Raw genomic sequence first — 21422 nt, 5'->3', positions numbered from 1 at the left:
TCTCATTTCTCCCTCCTATGGAAGAAATATACCCAACTAGCTCCTGGAAAGACCTGCAGACTTACAAAGGGCCCTACAAGTTTTTCTGGGAAGCAGGTTGCATGTGGATGCAATAGACGTTCGTAGATATCTGTGGGGCTAGGAATGGCTTGTGGTGCTTTTTCAGCATGTTTTATCTTAGTAATTCTCTTTGCAGGTTCAGATGTAAATAGTATGGATTCAGTGGACAGTGGCTGTGCCCTCAGGAAGAGTGACAGCTGCCAGAACTCTAAAATGGGGACAGAATCCAGTAAGATAGAGCTTGTCATCTGGGAGATAGAAATACCAAAGGTAATGGCTGACACATTCCCCACACCAATGAAACCTGGCTGACTTCTGTAAAAATTGTCTTACACTTCGCAACTGTTTGCAACTATACATGGCTGTATCCATGCCTGGCGGTGTTCGGATAATGTTGCTGAACATCAAGCCTGATCAAACAGAGGCTTTGTAGTTAGAATGAACCTGCTTGGTCTACATCCCCCTTGTGGTCCTTACAGTCTCTGCCATTGGATGCACAGCAAGTGGACCAAAGGCCCCTTTAGTGGCACTGAGACTTTGGTATGCCTCCCAAGTAAGGTCTGCCTTGCCCTATCTCTGCCTCGACCTGTTTCAGCAGCTGGCTAGACTTGACTGCTGCTTTTTGAAATTCTGATTACTGCTTTTGATGATGATTTAAAACTGTATAGAAAGGCAAGGTATAAAAACTAGAAATAGCTTTTTTCCAAATTGAACTCTGAAGACTCACGGATGTGCAATGAGGTTTAATTTTAAGAGGTTGTCTTTTTATATAATATATAATTAATTGAGATTTTCACAATACATTATATCTATAGTAGGTCCAAAACATCAAGTTTCAAATCACTCATTACATTTCTACATATTTTTCTTTACTTCAATATAAATTTCATTTCCACTCCCCCCTCCCCCGGGACTTCCCACAGCATTTTAACCATTTATAATTTTATTCTTTTACCAAGATAAACTTTTGTTCATTATATAATTCTTATTCTTTTACCAAGATAAACTTTTGTTCATTATATAATTCTTATTAACATTCTAATAACCATAATGAACCCTTGACCTTCCAGTTTTTCTCCAAGTAGGCTTTAAATTTATACCATTCCAAATGAAATTTCTCTAACATTTCTTCATTCAAACTTCTCGTAATTTTATCCATTTCCATCATATATATGATATATATATGATAATTTTAAGAGGTTGTCTTTAGTGTATTATCCTGTTAGAGAAACACTACAGTGTTTGAATTGTGATTTGCGATAACATAGTTTTAAGGCTCTGTAATAGTGAAAGAATGGAGGAAGGGTGTCCAAAAGCAATGGGGCTACAACAAATAGCCTTCCTTCTCATCCTGGCTGTGCTTCGCCCTTTCTCATCGCTAGAGCTGGAGATCCACCTGTGGCTTACGGCCTGCACAGCTACAAAAGCAACTTGGCTTTCTCATCTGTCTACAGGTGCATTAGAGCAAGGGTGTCAAACATAAGGCCCGGGGGCCGGATGTGGCCCACGGGAGCTTTTTGCCCGGCCTTCAGGCTCTCAGCTGCTGAGCCGTGCTGATGTGTTACTGCTGAAAGGGAAGCCCGCTTGAAAATTGAGCTCTCCTGTATCTTGAATATGATCAAGATATGTATATTTTCTCTTCTATCAGTTGCAGCTAATGAGTTCGCAAGTGAGAAAAAGTGCTTATTTTTAGTCATGACCTGTTTAATGACATCACTTCCTGCCTAATGACCTCACTTTCGGCCCTCAGCAGGCATCATGAATGCTATTCAGTCCTCTGTGAAATGAGTTTGACTCCCCTGCATTAGAGGCTCTGGGCTGGAGCTGAATGCTGCCTCAGAGCGTTCTGGTGTTAGACCCCAGGAGCAGCATGGCTGCATCTCCACTCCCATAGACTGGAAAGGCATTTTTGGTCAGAACTGGATCAAATATTTTCCCAGATGGGGACAAATAACACAAAAGCAATGCACTTCTGGATTGATGACAGCTCTAGCCATGAATCCTCCCAAACCATTTCAACATCAGACTTCTGATTTCCCACCCCCCCCTTAGGATGTAATGTTGCTGATACAAAAATATTTTTGTGCATATGTCAGTTGTGTATTTGCTTTTCATAACTACTTAGCCCAGTAATGATCAGTGCAGCTGCCCAAGAGAGGACCAAGAAAGGGTTCTGCAGTGATGCTGTTGCCTTTTGGCGTAGCTTGAACAAATTAAGCAGTGAACAGAGAGGGGGTGGAAGCTGCATCAATGGGGATGGGAGGGGGTTTAATGAACCTGTAAGCCTAGATTCTCACTTCTACCTGCATGTCAGGCAAGTAAGGAAGAAGTCACAGCAACAGCTGTAAATAGAAGAGAGATTGGCGGTTGCAATACCCCCAGTGTCTTAGTCTTAATTGAAATACTTATAGTACCATTTTTCACCAGAAAAAGTTCACAAAGCAGTTTATGTAATCAAATAAAGCCCTTGGCTTCTAAACTTATAATTAAAAATCCTTAATTTTAGTTTCTTAAAACTGGCCCATGAAAGTGGTGACCCAGAAATGAAATAACTTGGGCTTCACTCTTAAGAATTAGAGTGGCGCTAGGAAAATCCAGAAGAGATGTTCCAAAGACTAATCTTCAGTCATCTGAATTCTAAGTAAAAGTTTTTCCACTAAAAGCCCTTAAGTGAGGATGGACTGGAAAAGCTGACAGAAAGAGAATATATACAATTTCTGTAAGGCCATATAGGTTCTTAGAGGAAAGGCACACTTTGAGTAGGTAGGTTCAGTGTGGAAAGGCTTCTCCTGAAGTACGGGCAGTTTAATTTAGAGAAGTTGAAAGGCATTGCAGAGTGCTGAAGAAACAGTCATAGCAGCTTAAATTCCTGGTTAAGATTTTTTAGCAATGATTTAAATTCTACCCACATGCTAACCAAAAGAACGGCTGCCTCCTGAGCAAATCTGTTCAAGAGCTGCTGCTTGTTCAGAGCAGCAGTTGGGGCTGCTCTTGATCTAGCTGTGGAGGTATAAAACGCATGGGTTTAGCCCTTCCAAATACTTGCTCATGTTTTGTCTTGTCTTTACGCAGCATTTAGTTGGCCGGCTGATAGGCAAGCAGGGGAGGTACGTGAGCTTCCTGAAACAAGCGTCCGGTGCCAAAATCTACATTTCCACGTTACCTTACACCCAGGACTTCCAGATCTGCCATATAGAAGGTGAGTGGAAGGGTTCCTTGTCTTGTCAGCCCAGCTGAGTACCAAATCGCTTGGGTCAGTGGTTCTCACACATTTAGCAGTGGGGCACACTTTTCAGAATGAGAATCTGTCAGGACCCACCGGAAGTGATGTCATGACCAGAAGTGACATCATCAAGCAGAAAAATTAACAATTCTAGGCTGCAATCCTACCCACACTTACCCAGGAGTAAGTCCCATTGACTATCATTGTTCAAAGAATAGACATATAGTAGCTTGTTAAAAGTACAGGTCTGGAACTTTTCCCCAAATGCAGTCACATATCATGGTAGCATCAAGTCTCATATATTAAAAATAAAATATTGAAGTGAATGGGGACCCACCTGAAATGGACCCATGACCCACCTAGTGGCTTCCGACCCACAGTTTGAGAAACACTGACAGGTGAATGTAGGGGGCTGCCAAGTACCTAGTTGGATCCCTGGCCTGTGTAGTTCATTGTCTGCTTGGCCTTAGTGGACATCAGCTCTCCAAGATGTTCCCTAGCAATGCTGTCTGTGATCCTTTTCACTGTGTTAGAGGTTGGGTATGCAACCTGGGACCTTGTGCATGCAAAGCAGGTGCTCTTCATTGACAATGAGCTGCATAGAACACCAGCTATCTGAACAAAGTAGTTCCTGGAAGTTTTAAATTTGGGAGCCTTGTATTTTTGCTAGGCATTATCTCCTGGAGGCTTTAAGCACCAGTCATAGAAGGGTGAACCATGATTTTTTTTTATAAGGGGAAAAAGTTAAAGAGCTAGATTTTCCTAGCATGGGGTGTTGAAAGTATCATTGCAGCGATAGCACCTTTTGTGGTGGGGAAGGAGAGATTTTTGGCAACAAGAAGCATGGATGTAAACAGTTATGTACCTCCGTCAAGGTCAAGATCCACTCATGGCTCTTGTACAGCTGCAGTACTAAAAGTAAACATAAACCTGCACCTGGAAGAGGGCCCATTTAATGTCTAATCTGGGCCCCAATGGTATACAGTCAGCCCACATCTTCTGTGCGCTAGACGTGCGTGAATTCAGCTTCACACGTTTGGCAAACCAAAAACAAAATACCAGCAGTTTGAATAGCGCAAGGGAATTCTACAATCAGAGAATGAAGCTGCTTTTTGGTCTTAGTTCCTGTGTGTGTTTTGTCCTCTTCAAAGAGATGGTACACTTTCTAGGGAAATGATTTTCAAGGCAAATTGGAGTATATGTGATTTTAGCTGTACGTGCTGACCGTGAAACGTAACCCTTATGCAACCTGCAGGCCAACTGTACTTAGCGGTGTTTCTGCTATTGTGGAATATGCAATCCTGACAAAGGGGAGGTCATGCAGGTACCAAGACATGGGTGCAATATCAGGCAATAATGCATCCACCAATGTCTTCGGGAGGCTTTTCTAAGAGCTATCTTGGTCTTATGGTTAGTCCAGTGTGTTAGCATTTGAGGGTGGGGGGAACCTAGATTCAGATTCTGTATCTCATTCTCATGACCCTTGAACTGAAGGGTCACCCATTGAAACTGTTTGGCAGTAGGTTCAGGACAGGCAAAAGTACTCCACATGACTGAAGTTATGGAATTCACTGCCACAGGATACAGTGATGGCCTCTTGTCTATATGACTTCTAAAGGGGGATTAGAGAAATTCATGGAAGCGAGGTCTGTCTATGACTAGTAATGGTGATGACCAATATAGAACTTCCATGTTCAGTGGCATTGACCTTTGGATACCAGTTACTGGGGTGGGGAGTGCAGCAACAGGAAAGGATTATTGACTTCATGGTCTGCTTTTAGGCTCCCCAGAAGCATCTGGCATGACCTCTTGCAGTAAATACACTTCTGGGCTAGATTGTCGTCTAGTTGGACTCAAGGTGGTGATCCTGAACTGAGTGACCTTGCAGAAGCCACTCTGATTCTTTGTCACTGTTGTGAGCAGCTATGACCTGCCCTCACAGGGCTGTAAGTACATGTAAAGAAGTGTGCTTCATTGGCTGTGCTACTTCTCTAATGTGTGTTCTTGTTTCCTCTTCTCCCCCGAGGCTCTCAGCAAAATGTGGACAAAGCACTGAGTCTGATTGGGAAGAAGTTCAAAGACTTGAGCCTTACCAATATCTATGCGCCACCCCCTCCCCCACTGCCACTACATTCCCTTCCCATAACTTCCTGGGTAAGTATGGCCCTGACATGAGTTTATGCACCTGTAAATAAGCTGCACCGGATGATGTTTGGGTCATATTCATTTGATTACGCTCTAGTATTGCATGACCCCTTTATTTTATGCAGGTCTGTATGCAGTGTGAGATTCTGGGAGCATGAACCCTCGGCCAACTGGGCTAAAAGGTGCCTTTAAGTCATGGTTCTCTTACGTTTAATGTAGGGAGGACAACTGTCTCTCCCTTCCCAGTTATAGTGCCTTTTTCCAGTGGCTTTTTTGCTGGTGTAAATTGTGAGCTCTCAGAACAGAGTTGTGTTAAAATGCTTGGAAATATCTTTTGTTTGAAAACATCTAATACAAACACAATTTTGTGGATTTGGAGGAGAAATTTAAGCTCCCAACATATGTTATAAATTTGGGGTTTGGTGCAGTAGTTGTGAGCTGGGTGGAACTTATCAATAAGGCAAGGCATGGCAAGGACATGTGGAGCAGTACATACATAGAAAACATGACTGACCAAGAATCCCTACATGCTCCTCCTTGTAGATGAACCATCACAGCTTGCCAGCAGATTTGCTTGTTGGTAGAGAGACTTTCAAGGCTGCTAGTAATTTACTTTTCCTAGCAAGTCAAAGCATTCAGGCTTCTGGTGTGGGCTGTGCCAAATGCCTTGCTCTGTAATATGAACATAAGAAGAGCCCTGCAGGATCAGGCCAAAGGCCCATCTAGTCCAGCTTCCTGTATCTCACAGTGGCCCACCAAATGCTTCTGGGAACACACTAGACCAGGGGTGCCCAAACCCCGACCCTGGGGCCACTTGCGGCCCTTGAGGCCTCTCAATGCAGCCCTCAGGGAGCCCACAGTCTCCAATGAGACTCTGGCCCTCTGGAGACTTGTTGGAGCCCACACTGGCCCAACACAACTGCTCTCAGTGTGAGTGTGACTGTTTGACCTCTCACGTGAGCTGTGGGATGAGGGCTCCTTCCACTGCTTCTTGTTTCACGTATGTGATGCAGTAGCAGCAGCAAAGGAAAGGACAGCCTTGCCTTGTGCAAGGCCTTTTATAGGCCTTGAGCTATTGCAAGATCTTCATTCATTCATATAAGTTCATCTTTAATATATTCATTTATGTAAACTTATGTAAATTTATTCAATTTTTAAATGTAAATTAATTCTTTTCCCCCCCCGGCCCCCGACACAGTGTCAGAGAGATGATGTGGCCCTCCTGCCAAAAACTTTGGACACCCCTGCACTAGACAACAGACACAACCTGTGTCCTGGTGCCCTCCCCTGCATCTGGCAATCAGAGGCAGCCTACCTCTACCTTGCACATACCTACCGTGACTTGCAACATGTGATGAACTTTGGCTTCAGCTACTCCAGGAAGACCCTCTAGAGTTCATGCATTTTGCTAAAATCTTATTTGTTGCAAATCTTAAATCCCAGAACCCTTTCTTCAAAACCTAAGCTTCTGGATCAGGGGTGTCCAAAGTTTTTGGCAGGAGGGCCACATCATCTCTCTGTCACTGTGTTGGGGACCAGGGAAGAAAAGAATTAATTTACATTTAAAATTTGAATAAATTTACATACGTTTACATAAATGTATATATTAATGATGAACTTATATGAACGAATGAAGATCTTGCAATAGCTCAAGGCCTATAGCTCAGCAGCCTTTCCTTTGCTGCTGCTACTGCATCACAGATATGAAACAGCAAGCAGTGGAGGGAACCCTCATCCCACAGTTCATGCGAGAGGTCAAACAGTCGCCCTCATGCTGAGAGCAGTTGCATCATGCCAGTGTGGGCTCCAGCAAATCTCTGGAGGGCCAGAGGCTCATTGGAGACTGGGGGCTCTCTGAGGGCCGCTTTGGGAGTCCTTGAGGGCTGCAAGTTGCCCCAGGGCTGGGGTTTGGGCACCTCTGGTCTGGATCATAACAGTAATCTGTGAGTTGAACTATGTTAAACTTGGGTTCACTATCATTGGTACCTCTGAATGCCATAGTTAGTCTCTAATTTTAAAAGGTGGCTCAGTAACTTTGAACTGGGCTGAGAATGCAGGATAGTGTCTGCTTTTTCTTTGCTGTGCAGCCATTAAAGCAGTTAGGAATGCTAGCTTTTGTTCGTAAGTTACAACTCGCTAAGGCCTGTTGAAGTTAAATGGTGATTAACTAGTCTCATTGATTTCAATTGTGCAAAGTCATAACTAACTTGGGATACAAACTAGTGATAAACAGTTATCATAATGAGAACCATTTAACTTAAGGAAAAATCTAACTGCTTGCTTTTCACTTTCTAAAGTGTTTTTTGCAAGCATAAGATATGACTTGAATCCTGCATGCTTGATGATTGAGCCATTTAGTTTAAACTAGTGCCTCTGTTGGTGTTTAGGCTTTTGGGATGTCAAGCAAACAGCTTGAAATTTGGGTTCACATCTCGTTCGCTGCAAAACCCCCCCTGACCCAGCTGTGGGGTTTGGGTTAACTCATTGCTAGTGGCCATGCACAAAAAGCGTCTGAAATGAAGCTGGGGAATTGATTGTACCTTCCTCCCATAAGACTTGTACAGAAACATAGTTCTTCGCTTCCTCCAACAATTACAGCTCTTGCTTCCGGATGGCGTCACAGTGGAAGTGATTGTGGTTAACCAAGTCAATGCTGGCCACCTGTTCGTGCAGCAACATACGCACCCCACTTTCCACGCCCTGCGAAGTTTAGACCAGCAAATGTATCTCTGCTATTCCCAACCTGGAATTCCAACTCTGCCGACACCAGTGGAAGGTAAATATTCCAACAGCATCACCCCAGTTTGTATGGCAGTTCCCTCCTATCACAAGTCATGTGATGTATGTGTATAGTGAATGGCTGAACAAATTCATGTTGTGTGGTTTTCTGGGATTTTGCAGAAGGAAACAAATGAGACTTCAGGACATTGCTCTTTCCCAGTTGTCTGACGGTCAGGTTGAAGATGGTAAAAAGAAAGTTTAGGGCATAAAATTGCTCAGACAGAATGTGACATTTTTAATTGGACAGGAAGTTGGGTGTGTGATTTTTGACCTACTCCTGACCTGTGTTTTACAGTTGGTGTTGTGTGTGCCGCCCCAGGGATGGAAGGGGCATGGTGGCGAGCCCAAGTGATTGGCTATTTCAAGGACACCAGTGAAGTGGAAATCAGATATGTTGACTATGGTGGATATGAGAGAGTCAAGATTGACACAATCCGGCAGATCAGGTGAGCAGGCTGAGAACTCCATCCCAAGACCGTGGAGTCAAATTTTCTGCTCTCTGGGTTGGTTCATGTGATAAAAATGTGGATGAAAGTGTGTGTGTGTGTGTGTGTGTGGTCCTCCAGTGGATTACTAGACTCGGATTCAGACCCCTAATTAGCCATGGGTTCTGCCTCCCCCAGGGAGTACCTACACCCATCCCTTTAAGTTCTGCTATAAGGTGCTCTTGGTCCAAGGCTCAAGACTTATTCTTTGCTTTTTTCCCCTACTGTAAAAGCAACCAGTGTAGCATCCGTATATCCCAGGATTCTTCTGAGCAAGAGAGGGAAGGAAAAATGGGGAAATGAGAGAAGGAAAAAGAAGGGGATGAAACAAAGGAAAAATGAGAGCAAGAAACTGAGATACTGTGCAAAGAATGGGAGACTAAGGGAAGGCTCTAGTTTAATGACTACTGTAATGCACTGTAAATGAGGCTACCTTTTGAAAATGGTTCAGAAGCTTCAACTGATTCAGAATGCTGTTGTAAGATAATTGAGAGGAGGTAAATGTGCAGAATATTTGCACATCCATTTGTGCTGCTACCAGTTTGCTTCTGAGCCCATTTCTAAGTACTGGGTCTTTAAAAATGCTTAACAGTCTGGGACCAAGTGACTAGAGCAGTGGTCCCAAAACTTTTTGGAGACCCTAGAGCAGTGTTTCTCAAACTGTGGGTCAGGACCCACTAGGTGGGTCATGAGCCCATTTCAGGTGGGTCCCCTTTCATTTTAATATTTTATTTTTAGTGTATTAGACTTGATGCTACATGACTGCATTTGGGGAAATGTGGCAGACCTGTACTTTTAACAAGCTAATATGTACATTCTTTTAACAATGATAGTAAATGGGACTTACTCCTGGGTAAGTGTGGGTAGGATTGCAGCCTAGGATGGTTAAATATGTTCCTGCTTGATATAACTTCTGGTCATGACATCACTTCCGGTGGGTCCTGACAGATTCTCATTCTAAAAAGTGGGTCCCAGTGCTAAATGTGTGAGAACAGCTGCCCTAGAGGCTGCTGCCTGATTTATAAATGCCAAGGAGTGTGGCTATACTGGTGGTTGGGCAGCAGTGCTCCCCACTCCAAAGTAGCAACTTACTTAACCCTTGATGCACTTAGTCTAATCTGCCCTGTCAGTTTAACAAACCACCAAAAATTGCGTCCTGGACCTCCAGTTTCAGATCCGCTGGACTAGGGACTGCATCCTGCCATACTGGGCTGAGTTCTGCATCAGAAACCCTGTTCTCAGACTGCTATTGACAGAGATCTGGAAATGGGACCTTTTCAGTAAGAGAGACCCAAACTCCCATGTGGATTTTTAACTTAAGGCTAAAAACACTCTTATTTGACAAGGCCTTCCGTATTCTGGTTTGGAGCATCACTTCAGTATTTATAGAAATTGCATTAATATCTGTATAGAAACACATAATTATGTTTTTTATGGTAGGTGTTTTTTTTTTGAAACATCTTTGATCTCTTGGGGAAAAAAGTAGATCACTTGACTTCTAAAGTATATTTTATGAATTCTAAAAGGAAATGGTATTCATCTTTTCTGTTCTGATTTATATATTACTGGCTTTCTCCTTTTTAAGAAACAGCCTAGGTCCTTGTTAAACTCAAGTCCCACTACATTGTTAGAATAAACTCTGTTGTGTGCCATGTGACTGAAGGTTGATGGTGCAGTCTTTTCAATCTGATGCCCCTAAAACTTGCTACCTAACTCTCTGAGGGAGGCCTAAAGTCACCATTTAGAGAAGATGACATTTTATGGAATGCTTGCAGTCTAATCTTGCTCTAGTATGCTGTTCAGGATGGGTCACATTAATTGCTTTAGGATGAAGGGCATGAAGGAACCCTGAAATCAAAAGTTTGGGGGGGATTTTTGACCGCATTCAGCGAGTGGAGGAATGTTTGAATTGAGCAAACTCTTGGGCAAAGAGCAGCCACTTTTTTCCTTCCTCTTGCATTTGTGTGAGTGGGAGAGAAGGAAGCCCCATTCATGGTCCCTTTAGCCTACATTAGATAAGTACGCACAGTATTCCCAAGAGACAAACGAAAATTCTGTTGCCTGTAACCTAAGTAGAGCCTGGTCACTGGATGACACCCAAGGTTCATCGAGCCCAGCATCCTGTTTCTCAGAGGCGGCTGATCCACCCGCAGCAGGGTGTGAGGGCAACAGTCCTCACACCCAGCAATTGGTGAGGTGTAGGGCCTAGTCTGAACTTGTGTGTTCTATTTTGTGATCACACCACATAGTGAGAGACCGTTCTCCATTAATGTGGTGCCTTATCCTGAGTCAAATTGTCTGTCCAGTACTATCATCACGGTCTGGGCTCCAGGGGTCTTTTCTAGCCCCTACCTGGAGGTGCTGCTAGAATTGAACCGGGATCTTTTGCATGCTGATCAGCAGCTTTCCAAGCTTAACTGTTCAGGAAGGGACTTGGCAAGTTCTAGTATTTATAGAGGAGGAGGAGGGAGGAACCTTCTCTCTCCCCTTTCTTGGTGCCATGCATGATTTTTTTTAAACCTCTGTCTTCATCCCCCCAGCACCAGATGCCTTCCCTTGACCTAAAAAGCCCCAAATGCTTTAGCCTGCCCTTGTAGGAGAGGTGCTATGATGAAAGAAGCTGTTTCCTTGCACTGACAATCTTTCTTGTTCAAGGTCTGACTTTGTAACGCTACCCTTCCAAGGAGCTGAAGTCCTGTTGGACAACATAGTGCCACTTCCAGGTAATGAATGCCACTGGTGTGAGTGTCAGGAGCTTGTGTGGCTGCATTTTAGTATGTTGTGGTTCTATATTTCAGAGGACCAAGGGGGAGCGGGTAGTATGTCAAGACAGATTCCAGTTGTGTGTATTGATTATGTGAATGCAGACACTCAGAGTTCTTCAATCACTTTGAGGGGTGAGATCTTTTGCAACACAGACCCAGGTGAATCAAATGAAGCACTCTGTAGAATGATTCAGTCTTAACTTTGTACTGCTTCATGTTTACAGGAATGTGTTGCCTTCTCCTTTAAGGCTCTCATAGGGTGAAACTGTGGCAAGGTACAATGAGTTTTGTCCTTACAGTCACTTCCTTTGGCAGAAGTGCCTTGGGAAAGGAGTGAAGCCAGTTGTACTTGGATAATGTTCACATTAACACAGTTTAAGAGTGTGGACCCAAGAGGATGCCTCTGGGTGTGTCTCCTTGCTGAAGCTAGCTTTCTACCCACAGGGAGATCACTGGTTTGTAAAGGACAGCATTCAAGCATGCTCTCAGATTGCTAAGCAGAGGTAGTGGTGCAGACCAAAGGGAGCAGTAGCATGCATCGCTTTTGTATATAGGAATGTTCTGCTTTTAGGGTGTGACCAGCTTTGCCTTGCATTTGGTAAAAGCATCCAGAATGACTTTCTTGTTCTCTCCTTTTTTCTTCCACAAAAGATGAAGATCATTTTTCACCTGAAGCTGACACAGCAGTGGGTGAAATGACCAGAGGTGCACCTCTGCTTGCACAGGTACACGAAATGAACTGTTTCGGGCACTCTGAGGTTTGTCTGAAGGGGCTTGGTGTGGGCAAGGGAGAAGGCCTGCATCTATGCCTAGGAGTCACTCTTGCAAGGGGAAAGAGTGTGTGGGGTGATGGACAAACCCACTTGCCCTTGAACAATTTAGACTCTGCTAGGTATTTACCAGCTTTTTCTAAAAAACTTACTGGTTTTTTAATAATAATTATACAGGTATTTATATACCACCTTTCTTGGTCATCAGATTTCTCCTCAGACTTTAATTCAAGGCAGTTTACATAGGCAGGTTGTTCTAAATCCCCATAGGGATTTTTACAGTTGAAGAAAGGTTCTATCTTTCAAGAACCGCAACACTTCAGATGGATCTTTTCTGATCTGGTATCACATTCTAGCCTCCAGTTTCCTCCCACGCAGCTTTTCTGAGTTCTCTTAAGTGTGTAATGTTTGCACTTGCAAATTTACATCTGTGGGGTTGAGTTGGTTTCACCTTCCCTGTAGACTAGCCATGGTAGAAAGCTGCTTTGTAAACACAGCCACCTTCCTGACTGCACAAGAAGAAATGTCAGATCCGGATGGGTTGAAAACATAAGATAGCAGAAGATACATATGGGGTAGCTGATTCTCCAAAAATAGAAGATGCTTGCCATGCATGTTCCATGTTCATAAATTAGAATTGAATTAAGAAAAAGGCATTGCTAACATTAAGGTGTGTGTGTGTGTACAAGGCATTCAGCTTTGGGTGCTAAAATTGCTGATGAAAAGCTTGCATTCTGTTGCTATCTGTCCATCTGTTGGGTATTTCTAGAACTTTCTCTCCTTTCAGGTTACAAGTTATGACAGTGCAACAGGATTGCCTCTAATACAGCTGTGGAGCATGATAGGAGATGAGGTATGTGCACTTCCTAAAACAGTGTGCAAGTGAACATTCTTGGTGTAGATTTGTGCAGAAGTTAAATCTCAAATCCCACCTGTCTCGTCCTCTTAGCAAAGAACAGAACTTTGTTAAATCTGCATTGAAAAATCTGCCTGGGCTGCTGTGCTTCTTGGCTGCTTTTGTGGGACAGTTACTCTTTCCCTGCTTGTCACAAGAGACCTACTGTTGTGCCCCAAGAAATAATTAAAGGTTTCTTTTGGGTTCAGAGTATCTGTTCACTGGGAAGCTTCCCAATGAACCTCTGCGTGACTTGTTGCTCTGGTCTGGCAGCCACCCAGTGTGGAAAGATGCTGATGCAGAAAATGGGAGCACTTGTAATGCATTGGTCATTAGGCCCACCATGTCTGAAGATATGATTGTCTAATTTACATAGAAGCAATGCATGGGGTTGGGTGGGCTTGGTTGCTTTTAATCTCCTTGTGGGCTTTTGCTTAAAATGTGTGTGTATTAATCTAAGAAACCCCCAAGCAATGAAGGTTAAGGCAGCTAAACAATCAATGAAAGTTTAAGAGCATAAAATCAGAGGCAATATATTCGCCAAAATAATAACCTGGAATTTAAAATCACACTAGAAAGTCAATGGTTTTACTTTGCAACCATATTAAAAAGGCCTTGGAGCAAACCAAAAAGGCCTTTTACAAATGGATGCAAGAGGCAGCCTGTTTTAATCTTCTCCAGGGGAAGATAACATGTCACAATTGTGACGTTGCCCCCCCAAATTAGGAGCCCTTGTTTCATTGATGCTTGGAATTTGATAAACACTGTAGAGCAGGGGTGTCCAAACATTTTGGCAGGAGGGCCACGTCATCTCTCTGACACTGTGTCAGGGGCCGGAGAAAAAAAGAATTAATTTACATTTAAAATTTGAATAAATTTACATAAATGAATTTATTAGAGATGTAACTTATATGAATGAATGAAGGTCTTGCAGTAGCTCAAGACATATAAAAGTTCTTGCACAAAGCAAGGCCAGCCTTTCCTTTGCTGCCACTGCTGCATCACAGACATGAAACAGCAAGCAGTGGAGGGAGCCCTCATCCCACAGCTCAGATGAGAGGTTGAACAGTCGTCTGCATGCTGAGAGCAGTTGCGTCGGGCCAGCACAGACTCCAACAAGTCTCTGGAGGGCCAGAGGCTCATTGGAGACTGGGTGCTCCCCGAGGGCCTGATTGGGAGCCCCAAAGGGCCGCAATTGGCCCCCGGGCCGGGGTTTGGGCACCCCTGCTTTAGAGTATCCAGAAGAGATAGTGGTGTAATACCCTTTATTAAGACCAACTGAAGCATCACAAAAATAATGATGCTTCTGAGGCTTCCAGAATGCTTCTCTTCCAGGTGGGAACTCTCTCCCGCTTGCTGTTTTCTGATGCCTCTGCCTGCATCGCCCCCACCTTATTTCTGATGCACCTCTGCCTGCATCGCCCCCACCAGTCTTATTTAGTTCTGTGTCTGTGCTGTTTAAAAAGAATTTTGCTAGGTTTTTGGGAGCTAATGTTCATTTTGATTGCGGAGCGCTCGCTTTTGGGAAACTGGAAGAGAACGAGGGTCTTCCACCAGATGAATGCTTAACTTGGAAAGGGGCCTGCCTTCCTCTCAGTCCCTCATTAGGTTGTTCAAGCTAATAGTTATATTTTGAAAAGCTTGAGCTACTGGGCATCCAAATAGCAGGGCAGCTCCCCACCTTGCGAGCTTCCAAAGCTCCTCTAACTTCTGGGCTTTGGGTCAAAGATTGGGGACATATTGGGTCTTTTTCTGAAGCCGAGTGCATTCACTCACTGCTGTATTTTTCCTTGTGCTTATAAAAGTTTACATCTAATGTTAGACTAACCACAAAATGAAAATTGCATGTCTTTAACACATATCTGGAATTAAAAATCATGGGACAAGTGTTTCTCTTGCATGCTCAAAGTAAAGAATGTCTTCAGCATGTAAGAGTTCACTATATACAAGTTCTTTTTAAGTTTTGTCAGTTGTAGGGCCAAGAAATGTGATATTGTCTTAATGATAGCTTAGATTCTCAGGAAAGGAAGTGGGATTCTGCACCCAGTACGGGCTAGACATCCCTTTTGCTGAATTCCAAAATACAGAATATTCTGGAATGCTGAACTTTTCTGAGTGCCCACATGACTCTTGCCTAAAGAAATAAAAACACAAATTGTGCTTCATGCTCAAATCTTGTTTCATGCACAAAAATTATTTAAAATATTGTATAAAAATACCTTCAGGCTATGTGTATAAGGGTTATGTGAAATGTAAAAATTTTCTGTTTAGACTTGGTCCTCATCTCCAAAATCTCTTATGTATATACAAGTATTCCAAAATATGGAAAAATCCAACATCCAAATTGCTTCTGATCCAAGCACTTCGGATAAGGCAGGGGTGCTCAATAGGTGGATCGCGATCTACCGGTAGATCGCGAGGCAAAATGAGTAGATCGCGGAGCCCTGTCTCTCCAAACTGTTAATATGTCAGTTTCGTCTAGTGACTAGATGAAACTGACATATTTAGCTAAACTGACACTGAAACTGACACTTTAGCTGCTCTTCAGGCATGCAGCAACAAAACTGACGAAACTGACTAGACTCCAGCAGGGGCTCCATACATTAAAGGGGGTGTCTGTCAGACACTTCCTTCCCCCCTGGTAGATCTCCGGGCCTTGCTGGGTTTCAAAGTAGCTCTCGAGCCAAAAAAAGTGTGAGCACCCCTGGGATAAGGGATGCTCAACCTGTATTGTGTTCTGTGCTTCGACAGAATTGAAGCAGGTATAGCCCTGATTTTGAGTTGTACCCTTTCACAGTAAGACTTATTTGAACTAAAAAATATTCAGATTTATGGTGCAATCACAAATAGGCAGTTCTCCTAGGAATATATTGGAAGCAGTAAAGTCATGTTCTAACACTTATTTCTTCTTTTTGTTTTTCAGTTGGTGTCGATAAACAGAACGTTGGTGGAACGAGGGTTTGCTCAGTGGGTAGAGAGCTACTAGGAAAGTCCTCTGGCTGTTTTCCTGACTAGTCTTCCCTGTCCCCCCTACCTTATCCCTTTCTTTCTCTCCTTTTTTTGGGCACTGTTTCAGAATTAGGTTTGGCAATCCCCCCCCCCAAAAAAAACCCTCTGCCCTCAAAACAGTCTATCATTATATGATCGCAGTGCGTTCATCAGTTGCATTGCATACCTCATTCTTTGTGAGAAGGCAGGGAGCTGAACCATAAGCCATAAAAATACTGTAGCTTTATTTAATGCCCAGCTCACTTATTTTCCTCTCCCTGACCTGGGTCCAGAAGTGGAGCTCAACATGCAAACATGAAATCCTGTATGAGGAAGGTTGTGAAATTGTCCGTGGAGGATTTAAATTGTGTCAGATGCACCCCAGTTTCTGGAAGGCGGCTACCTTAATGCGAAGTGGACTACTTGGAAGTAAAGTTGCTTTCAGATGTGCTGGAAAAACTGTGGTAAAGGAATTTGGGGAGAGCCTGTGATGGACCTGTTGAAGTTGAACCTCTCAGTTTGTCTGTGGTAGAATGAATGCATGGCATGTTGATGATGATGATGCCATGTTTTCATTAAGGTACATTGTGTGTAAAGAACAGAAACTGCCGTTTTGCGAACGCCTTTAAGTGGCGCGATTACAGTAAACCACTACAGCTGCAGCCATCTTAATTTCCCGGATCATATTTAACACACGCAATTGATTGCCAAGCCTGATTGTAATAACTGTTTTCTAGCTGTGTAAAAAAACCTATGTAAATATATATAAAAATCATTGTAATATTTTGTACAAGAGGAGAAAAAAAACAACACTGGAGAAAACAAAAAAAGGGAACTTTAAACAAAATCAATGTTTTTCATACCAAAATGTCCTTCATAGGCAGAAACGGTTTGGGATGTGTCGGTACAATGACGCGCTAGAAGGTATAAACTTTTTAATGTGCTCGTGTGTACACAACGGCTGTTTTCCCAGCTTGCAGTATGGTATGAATGGTAATCACAGACTCTTTGCTGCTTTTTGGCTGTACAGATCTGACTTAAAGAAGGAAAAATAACATTTGGAATTAATGCTGCAGTGGTGTGTCAATTACTTTTGCTCCTTTTTAGATTGGTTTCAGATGTGGAAATTTAAAAAAAAATCACGTAATTTAAGATAATTTAATACTATTAAAATATGAATGAATTTAAACGTGAATGTTGAGTTGTTACTGACAGAGCAGATGCTTGGAAATACCTTATGTATATTGACGGTTTTCTACAGAACGTCTCAGGTTGCTTCACTGTAAAGTTAGAGCAAGTAACTTGTGGAAGAGGCTTATATAGGCCCATAAAATGAGGCTCTTCAGCAGTTTGAGTATCACCCATTGTAAGGGACGAGCACTTTGTTAAAATGAGAGATTCATGACATGGGTCTATGTTCAAAGATTTTGGTGTGTGTTTAGTGATGGCATCAAAAGGTGTTCAACTCCAAAGATCCTCTGAGAATAGCATCTGGGTCTGTGTAGAAATCCACAAAAAAGGCTTTAGTAGCTGTCTTGCAATCAAACCCATGCAGGCTTCCACTTGCTTTCTTTTGATAGTTTTGAGCAAGCTTGGCTTGCTTAAATGTGTTCAAGACACCTTGTATCACCTCCCACCATCAACAGCGTGAATTTTAACCGATTTCTGCCCAGCCCACAGATGTACACATTTGACCCTTGTGGCACATATGCAAGGTTGGGCAGAAATGGCTTAAGCAACTTTTTAAAAAGCGGTTTAAGGCTTCATTCCCAGGCCCCCTTCTACTGTGGAAGCAAAAAGAACATCAGCATGGTGGTATTTTTTAGGGGAGTCCAAAAATCAGAATGCTGTGCAGGCTCAAGAATTCACCTGAAGATTTGTAAAGAACAAGGCTACTAGCCCCTGTGACTGCAAAGTTGCTTGGATACCAAACAGGTGTTTGAATAAAATGTTTTTGGGGTGGAAAAGGGCGCTTTAATGTCACACACAACTCCTTGAGCCCCTTTATGGCTTGCAAAACAAGAATGCTATGTGCAGACTTGCATACGGTAACAGAATTCTTGAGTGGTGTTGGCCCAGAATCTCAGTAGATTTAGGTGCAGAACTTCTAGTGTGGCATATACAGTCCTGTTGCTATACCCTTCCCCTACCAGTAATGAGGAAAAGCTTGTTAGCAGTGTTGTGATACAAGTTCAAGCATTGACACTCTAACTGTATTGAGTTCCCCTGATCACTGACATACACGGTGTGGGTACATATTCTGATTTATACTTTGGAAAAAAAAAATGAATAAAATGTGTTTCTAAAAATGTGTGTTGATTCACAGTGTCTGCAACAAACCTGCTCTGGGAGTAGGGGGTGGGCAGTAAACATCCACTGAAACCCATGATCTGTCTGGGGTGCAGCAAGAATTTGCAGGCAACCTAGTGGTATAGCTAATGATTGTGTAGCCGAGCTCAAAAGGATGCCCTCGAAGTGATGCCATGCCTGGGCTTTTAAAGTGAAAACCAGTCTCTTCCCCCAGCAGCTCATCAGCTGCTTGCTCTACTCCTTCCCCCAGCCAGTGGCATAGTTAAGGCATCTCTCTGCTACATGGTGTCAAAGAAGATTTTGTAGGCCCACCCTCAGGACAAAATCAAATTTAATTAAGTAAAAAAAGTGTGCCCCTTACTGGTTAGAGACACTGTGCTGGGGTGAAGGGGGATAGTTATTCTCCCCTTGCTAAAGATAATTATAGCACCACTTGGAAAAAAAAATGCCCCTTTACCCAGTTAGCAGGGGTAACTGTACTATAATACATGGAAATGAGAGCTGACTCATATGAACACCTTTTTGGTTCCATGCTGTATCACAGCATCTCATTCTTCTGAGAGCCAATCATAAGTCAGTCTTTCATAAGAAATCCACTTTTTGTTCCATAAGGCAGTTGTGTGTTCATTTTCTGGTCAAAGGGCCATAACTTTTGATAGGATACTGAAATGCTGTTTGTTTCATTGTACTCTGCATTAAATTACCTTTTCAGTGATATGTCACATAATGGTATTTGTACATGCCAAGGTTTTCACAATTTTGGTCACTAGTGTCAGGCTCAGCTTGTTGCCCCCTAAAGCTTGTTGCCCAGTGCAGTTGCTACCCCTGCACCCTCTTAGCTACGTCACTGAGTTAACCTTGGTTTTGGGCTACAAGAGCAAAGAAACTGAGAGAAGGCCTGGTAAGCCACTGGTGGATTGCATTAGGCTTGGCAGAGGTCAAACTGTGGAGTTGGCTGGCTGAGTGGTGAGCAATAAGCTTTGAAGGGCAGGATCTTCTTGACAGACCCACATTCAAATACCCCTTTATATTTCTTAATTGGATGTTTTCTTCTCTCGTGTTGTATATTTCTGCTTTGAACACTTAGAATTCAGTGGAAGGTGTAGAAGGTATGCAAATATATGTAAAATGCAGCCCTCTGCATGTTCCACTTCAAAAGAGATTTCCTGAACCCTATTTGAGGAAATAAACAAGTCCCCACTTCCCACCCTGGGGCAGATGATCCAGGCTTGCCACTGTTCATCCACACTCCTCCCATTCCCTGTTTCCCTATTAACTGCATCTGAGGACAGGGCAGGCACTTTCAAAAGAGCCACACTTGCTGTTAGAAAGTCTGGTGCTATACTTTCCTTCCCCTTGCCTCTGGTCTGGCCAAATGCTGCCCTCCTTCCCCAGTGATGTGCCAGCCTCTGCTCTCCAGTGTCCTAGTTCAGCACTCTCCTGCCCTCTGCTTTTACTTTTTCAAGCCAGGGGATGGGAGGAGGAGCAACCCGGGAGGCAACTGGGCAGGCAGAGATGGGTGCCCCTGCCAATTGGGTGCCCAAGGCAATTGCTTCAGTTGGCCTTTTGGATGACTAGCCCTGTCTTGCCTGTGCCCCTGGGGCTAAACAGTTGGTGCCTACCCAGTTTTTTATTCTCAACCATAATGGGATACTTGTGTGCTTGGTCTTCGATTTGACTGAGGGACGGGAGGAAGAGTGAGCCAAACTGGACTTGAGATCTCTTTGAATCTGAGCTCAGTATCTCCTGTTACAAGTACAGCTCAGGAGTCGGTAGATGGCACTGCAATACAAGCTACCAAGACATGCTCTTCCCCATACAACCACCACCCCCAGCCTCTCCAAAAAGGCCTATCTACCTTCCTTGAATATGGTAAGGGAATTGCAGGCCTGACTTGCTACATAGGATTTTACAGCTGTTTCCTGGGGCCTTTCAAAAGTCACTTCTGGAAAGGGCATGCAGGTGAAGTTTTTGGTACGCCCCCAGCTCAGTATTGTCTTGCTATTGGAGACATAGGGACTGCCTTGGTTATTTTACTGGGTAGCTTGTGCTAGATAGCCACTGAAGTTTAATCTCTTTCCCTGGGTTTCTGTCCCTTATGACCAAAACCTGTGTGTTCTCTCTGTCTAGCTCAGTGATTTTCAACCTTTTTCATTTCCTGGCACACCGAGAAAACCACATTATGGTCTGTTATACTGCTTTTATATTATGATGCATGTTGTATAGAGTGTGTGGGTGAGTGTGTAGAGTGTGACTTTTGGAATTGTAGTATATATTTATACTTGTATCTCAAAGGTGCATAAATTTCATTGTGCTGTAGCACAGTGACAATAAAGTTACTACTATTACTACTAAAATTGTCAAGGCACACCATCAGGTTTTTGCCAATTGACAAGACACACTATGCTGGTAATGGGGGGCTCATATACCCCCTTGGCCCTACGAATAAATGACCCTCCCCCAAATTCCTATGGCACACCTGTGGACCATTCATGGTGCACACCAGTTGAAAATGGCTGGTCTAGCCAATGTGCCTCTGGCATTTTCTGCCCAGGGACCCAAAACATGCACTGTGCATTGGTGTCTTGGTCAGGGTTTTTCTTCTTAAAAGAGTGCACAGCACTGTGAAACTGTGGTAAGGGGGTAGCATGACTTTAATAGTTTGTCCCCAATGTGTTTCTGAGCAGGATCACACACCCCCTTCTCTCTTTACAGAAGGAATAAGGCTTCCTTGGTTCTTAATGCTTTCTTCCATAAATTGTATGCAGGAGGACAATTGCAATAGGGGCAAGATATTAAAGTCTCCCTCCTGTAGTTTCACTATATAATACTCCACACCCTGTTTTAAGCCATTTCTGCCCAATGTTGCATATATGCAACAGGGACTAAACGTATACACCTGTGGCCCAGATAAAGTGGGGTTAAAGGGATCAAAACCAGAAATCAAGAGGCAAAATCCCGCACGTAGTTTGGCCCAAAGTTTCTGCTGAGCTGCCTTGC

The 21422-nt window shown here is 43.3% G+C and overlaps 1 protein-coding gene across 1 annotated transcript in view; it reads left to right on the top strand.

Moving 5' to 3' along the window:
* AKAP1 (A-kinase anchoring protein 1) overlaps positions 1 to 18423 on the top strand; it is a 51870-nt gene extending 33447 nt beyond the window's left edge. The window contains exons 3-11 of the mRNA XM_066635646.1: positions 197 to 330; positions 3133 to 3259; positions 5310 to 5437; positions 8027 to 8204; positions 8505 to 8655; positions 11350 to 11417; positions 12111 to 12184; positions 13017 to 13082; positions 16048 to 18423. Of these exons, the coding sequence (XP_066491743.1) occupies positions 197 to 330; positions 3133 to 3259; positions 5310 to 5437; positions 8027 to 8204; positions 8505 to 8655; positions 11350 to 11417; positions 12111 to 12184; positions 13017 to 13082; positions 16048 to 16110 (989 nt within the window). The 3' untranslated portion in view covers positions 16111 to 18423. The remainder of the gene's footprint in view (positions 1 to 196; positions 331 to 3132; positions 3260 to 5309; positions 5438 to 8026; positions 8205 to 8504; positions 8656 to 11349; positions 11418 to 12110; positions 12185 to 13016; positions 13083 to 16047) is intronic.
* The last annotated feature ends 2999 nt before the right edge of the window (positions 18424 to 21422 follow it).

The sequence above is a fragment of the Tiliqua scincoides genome, chromosome 8 (genome assembly GCF_035046505.1).
Source record: "Tiliqua scincoides isolate rTilSci1 chromosome 8, rTilSci1.hap2, whole genome shotgun sequence".
Classification (NCBI taxonomy): Eukaryota; Metazoa; Chordata; class Lepidosauria; order Squamata; family Scincidae; genus Tiliqua; species Tiliqua scincoides.
This window is presented reverse-complemented; position numbering and strand designations above follow the sequence as displayed.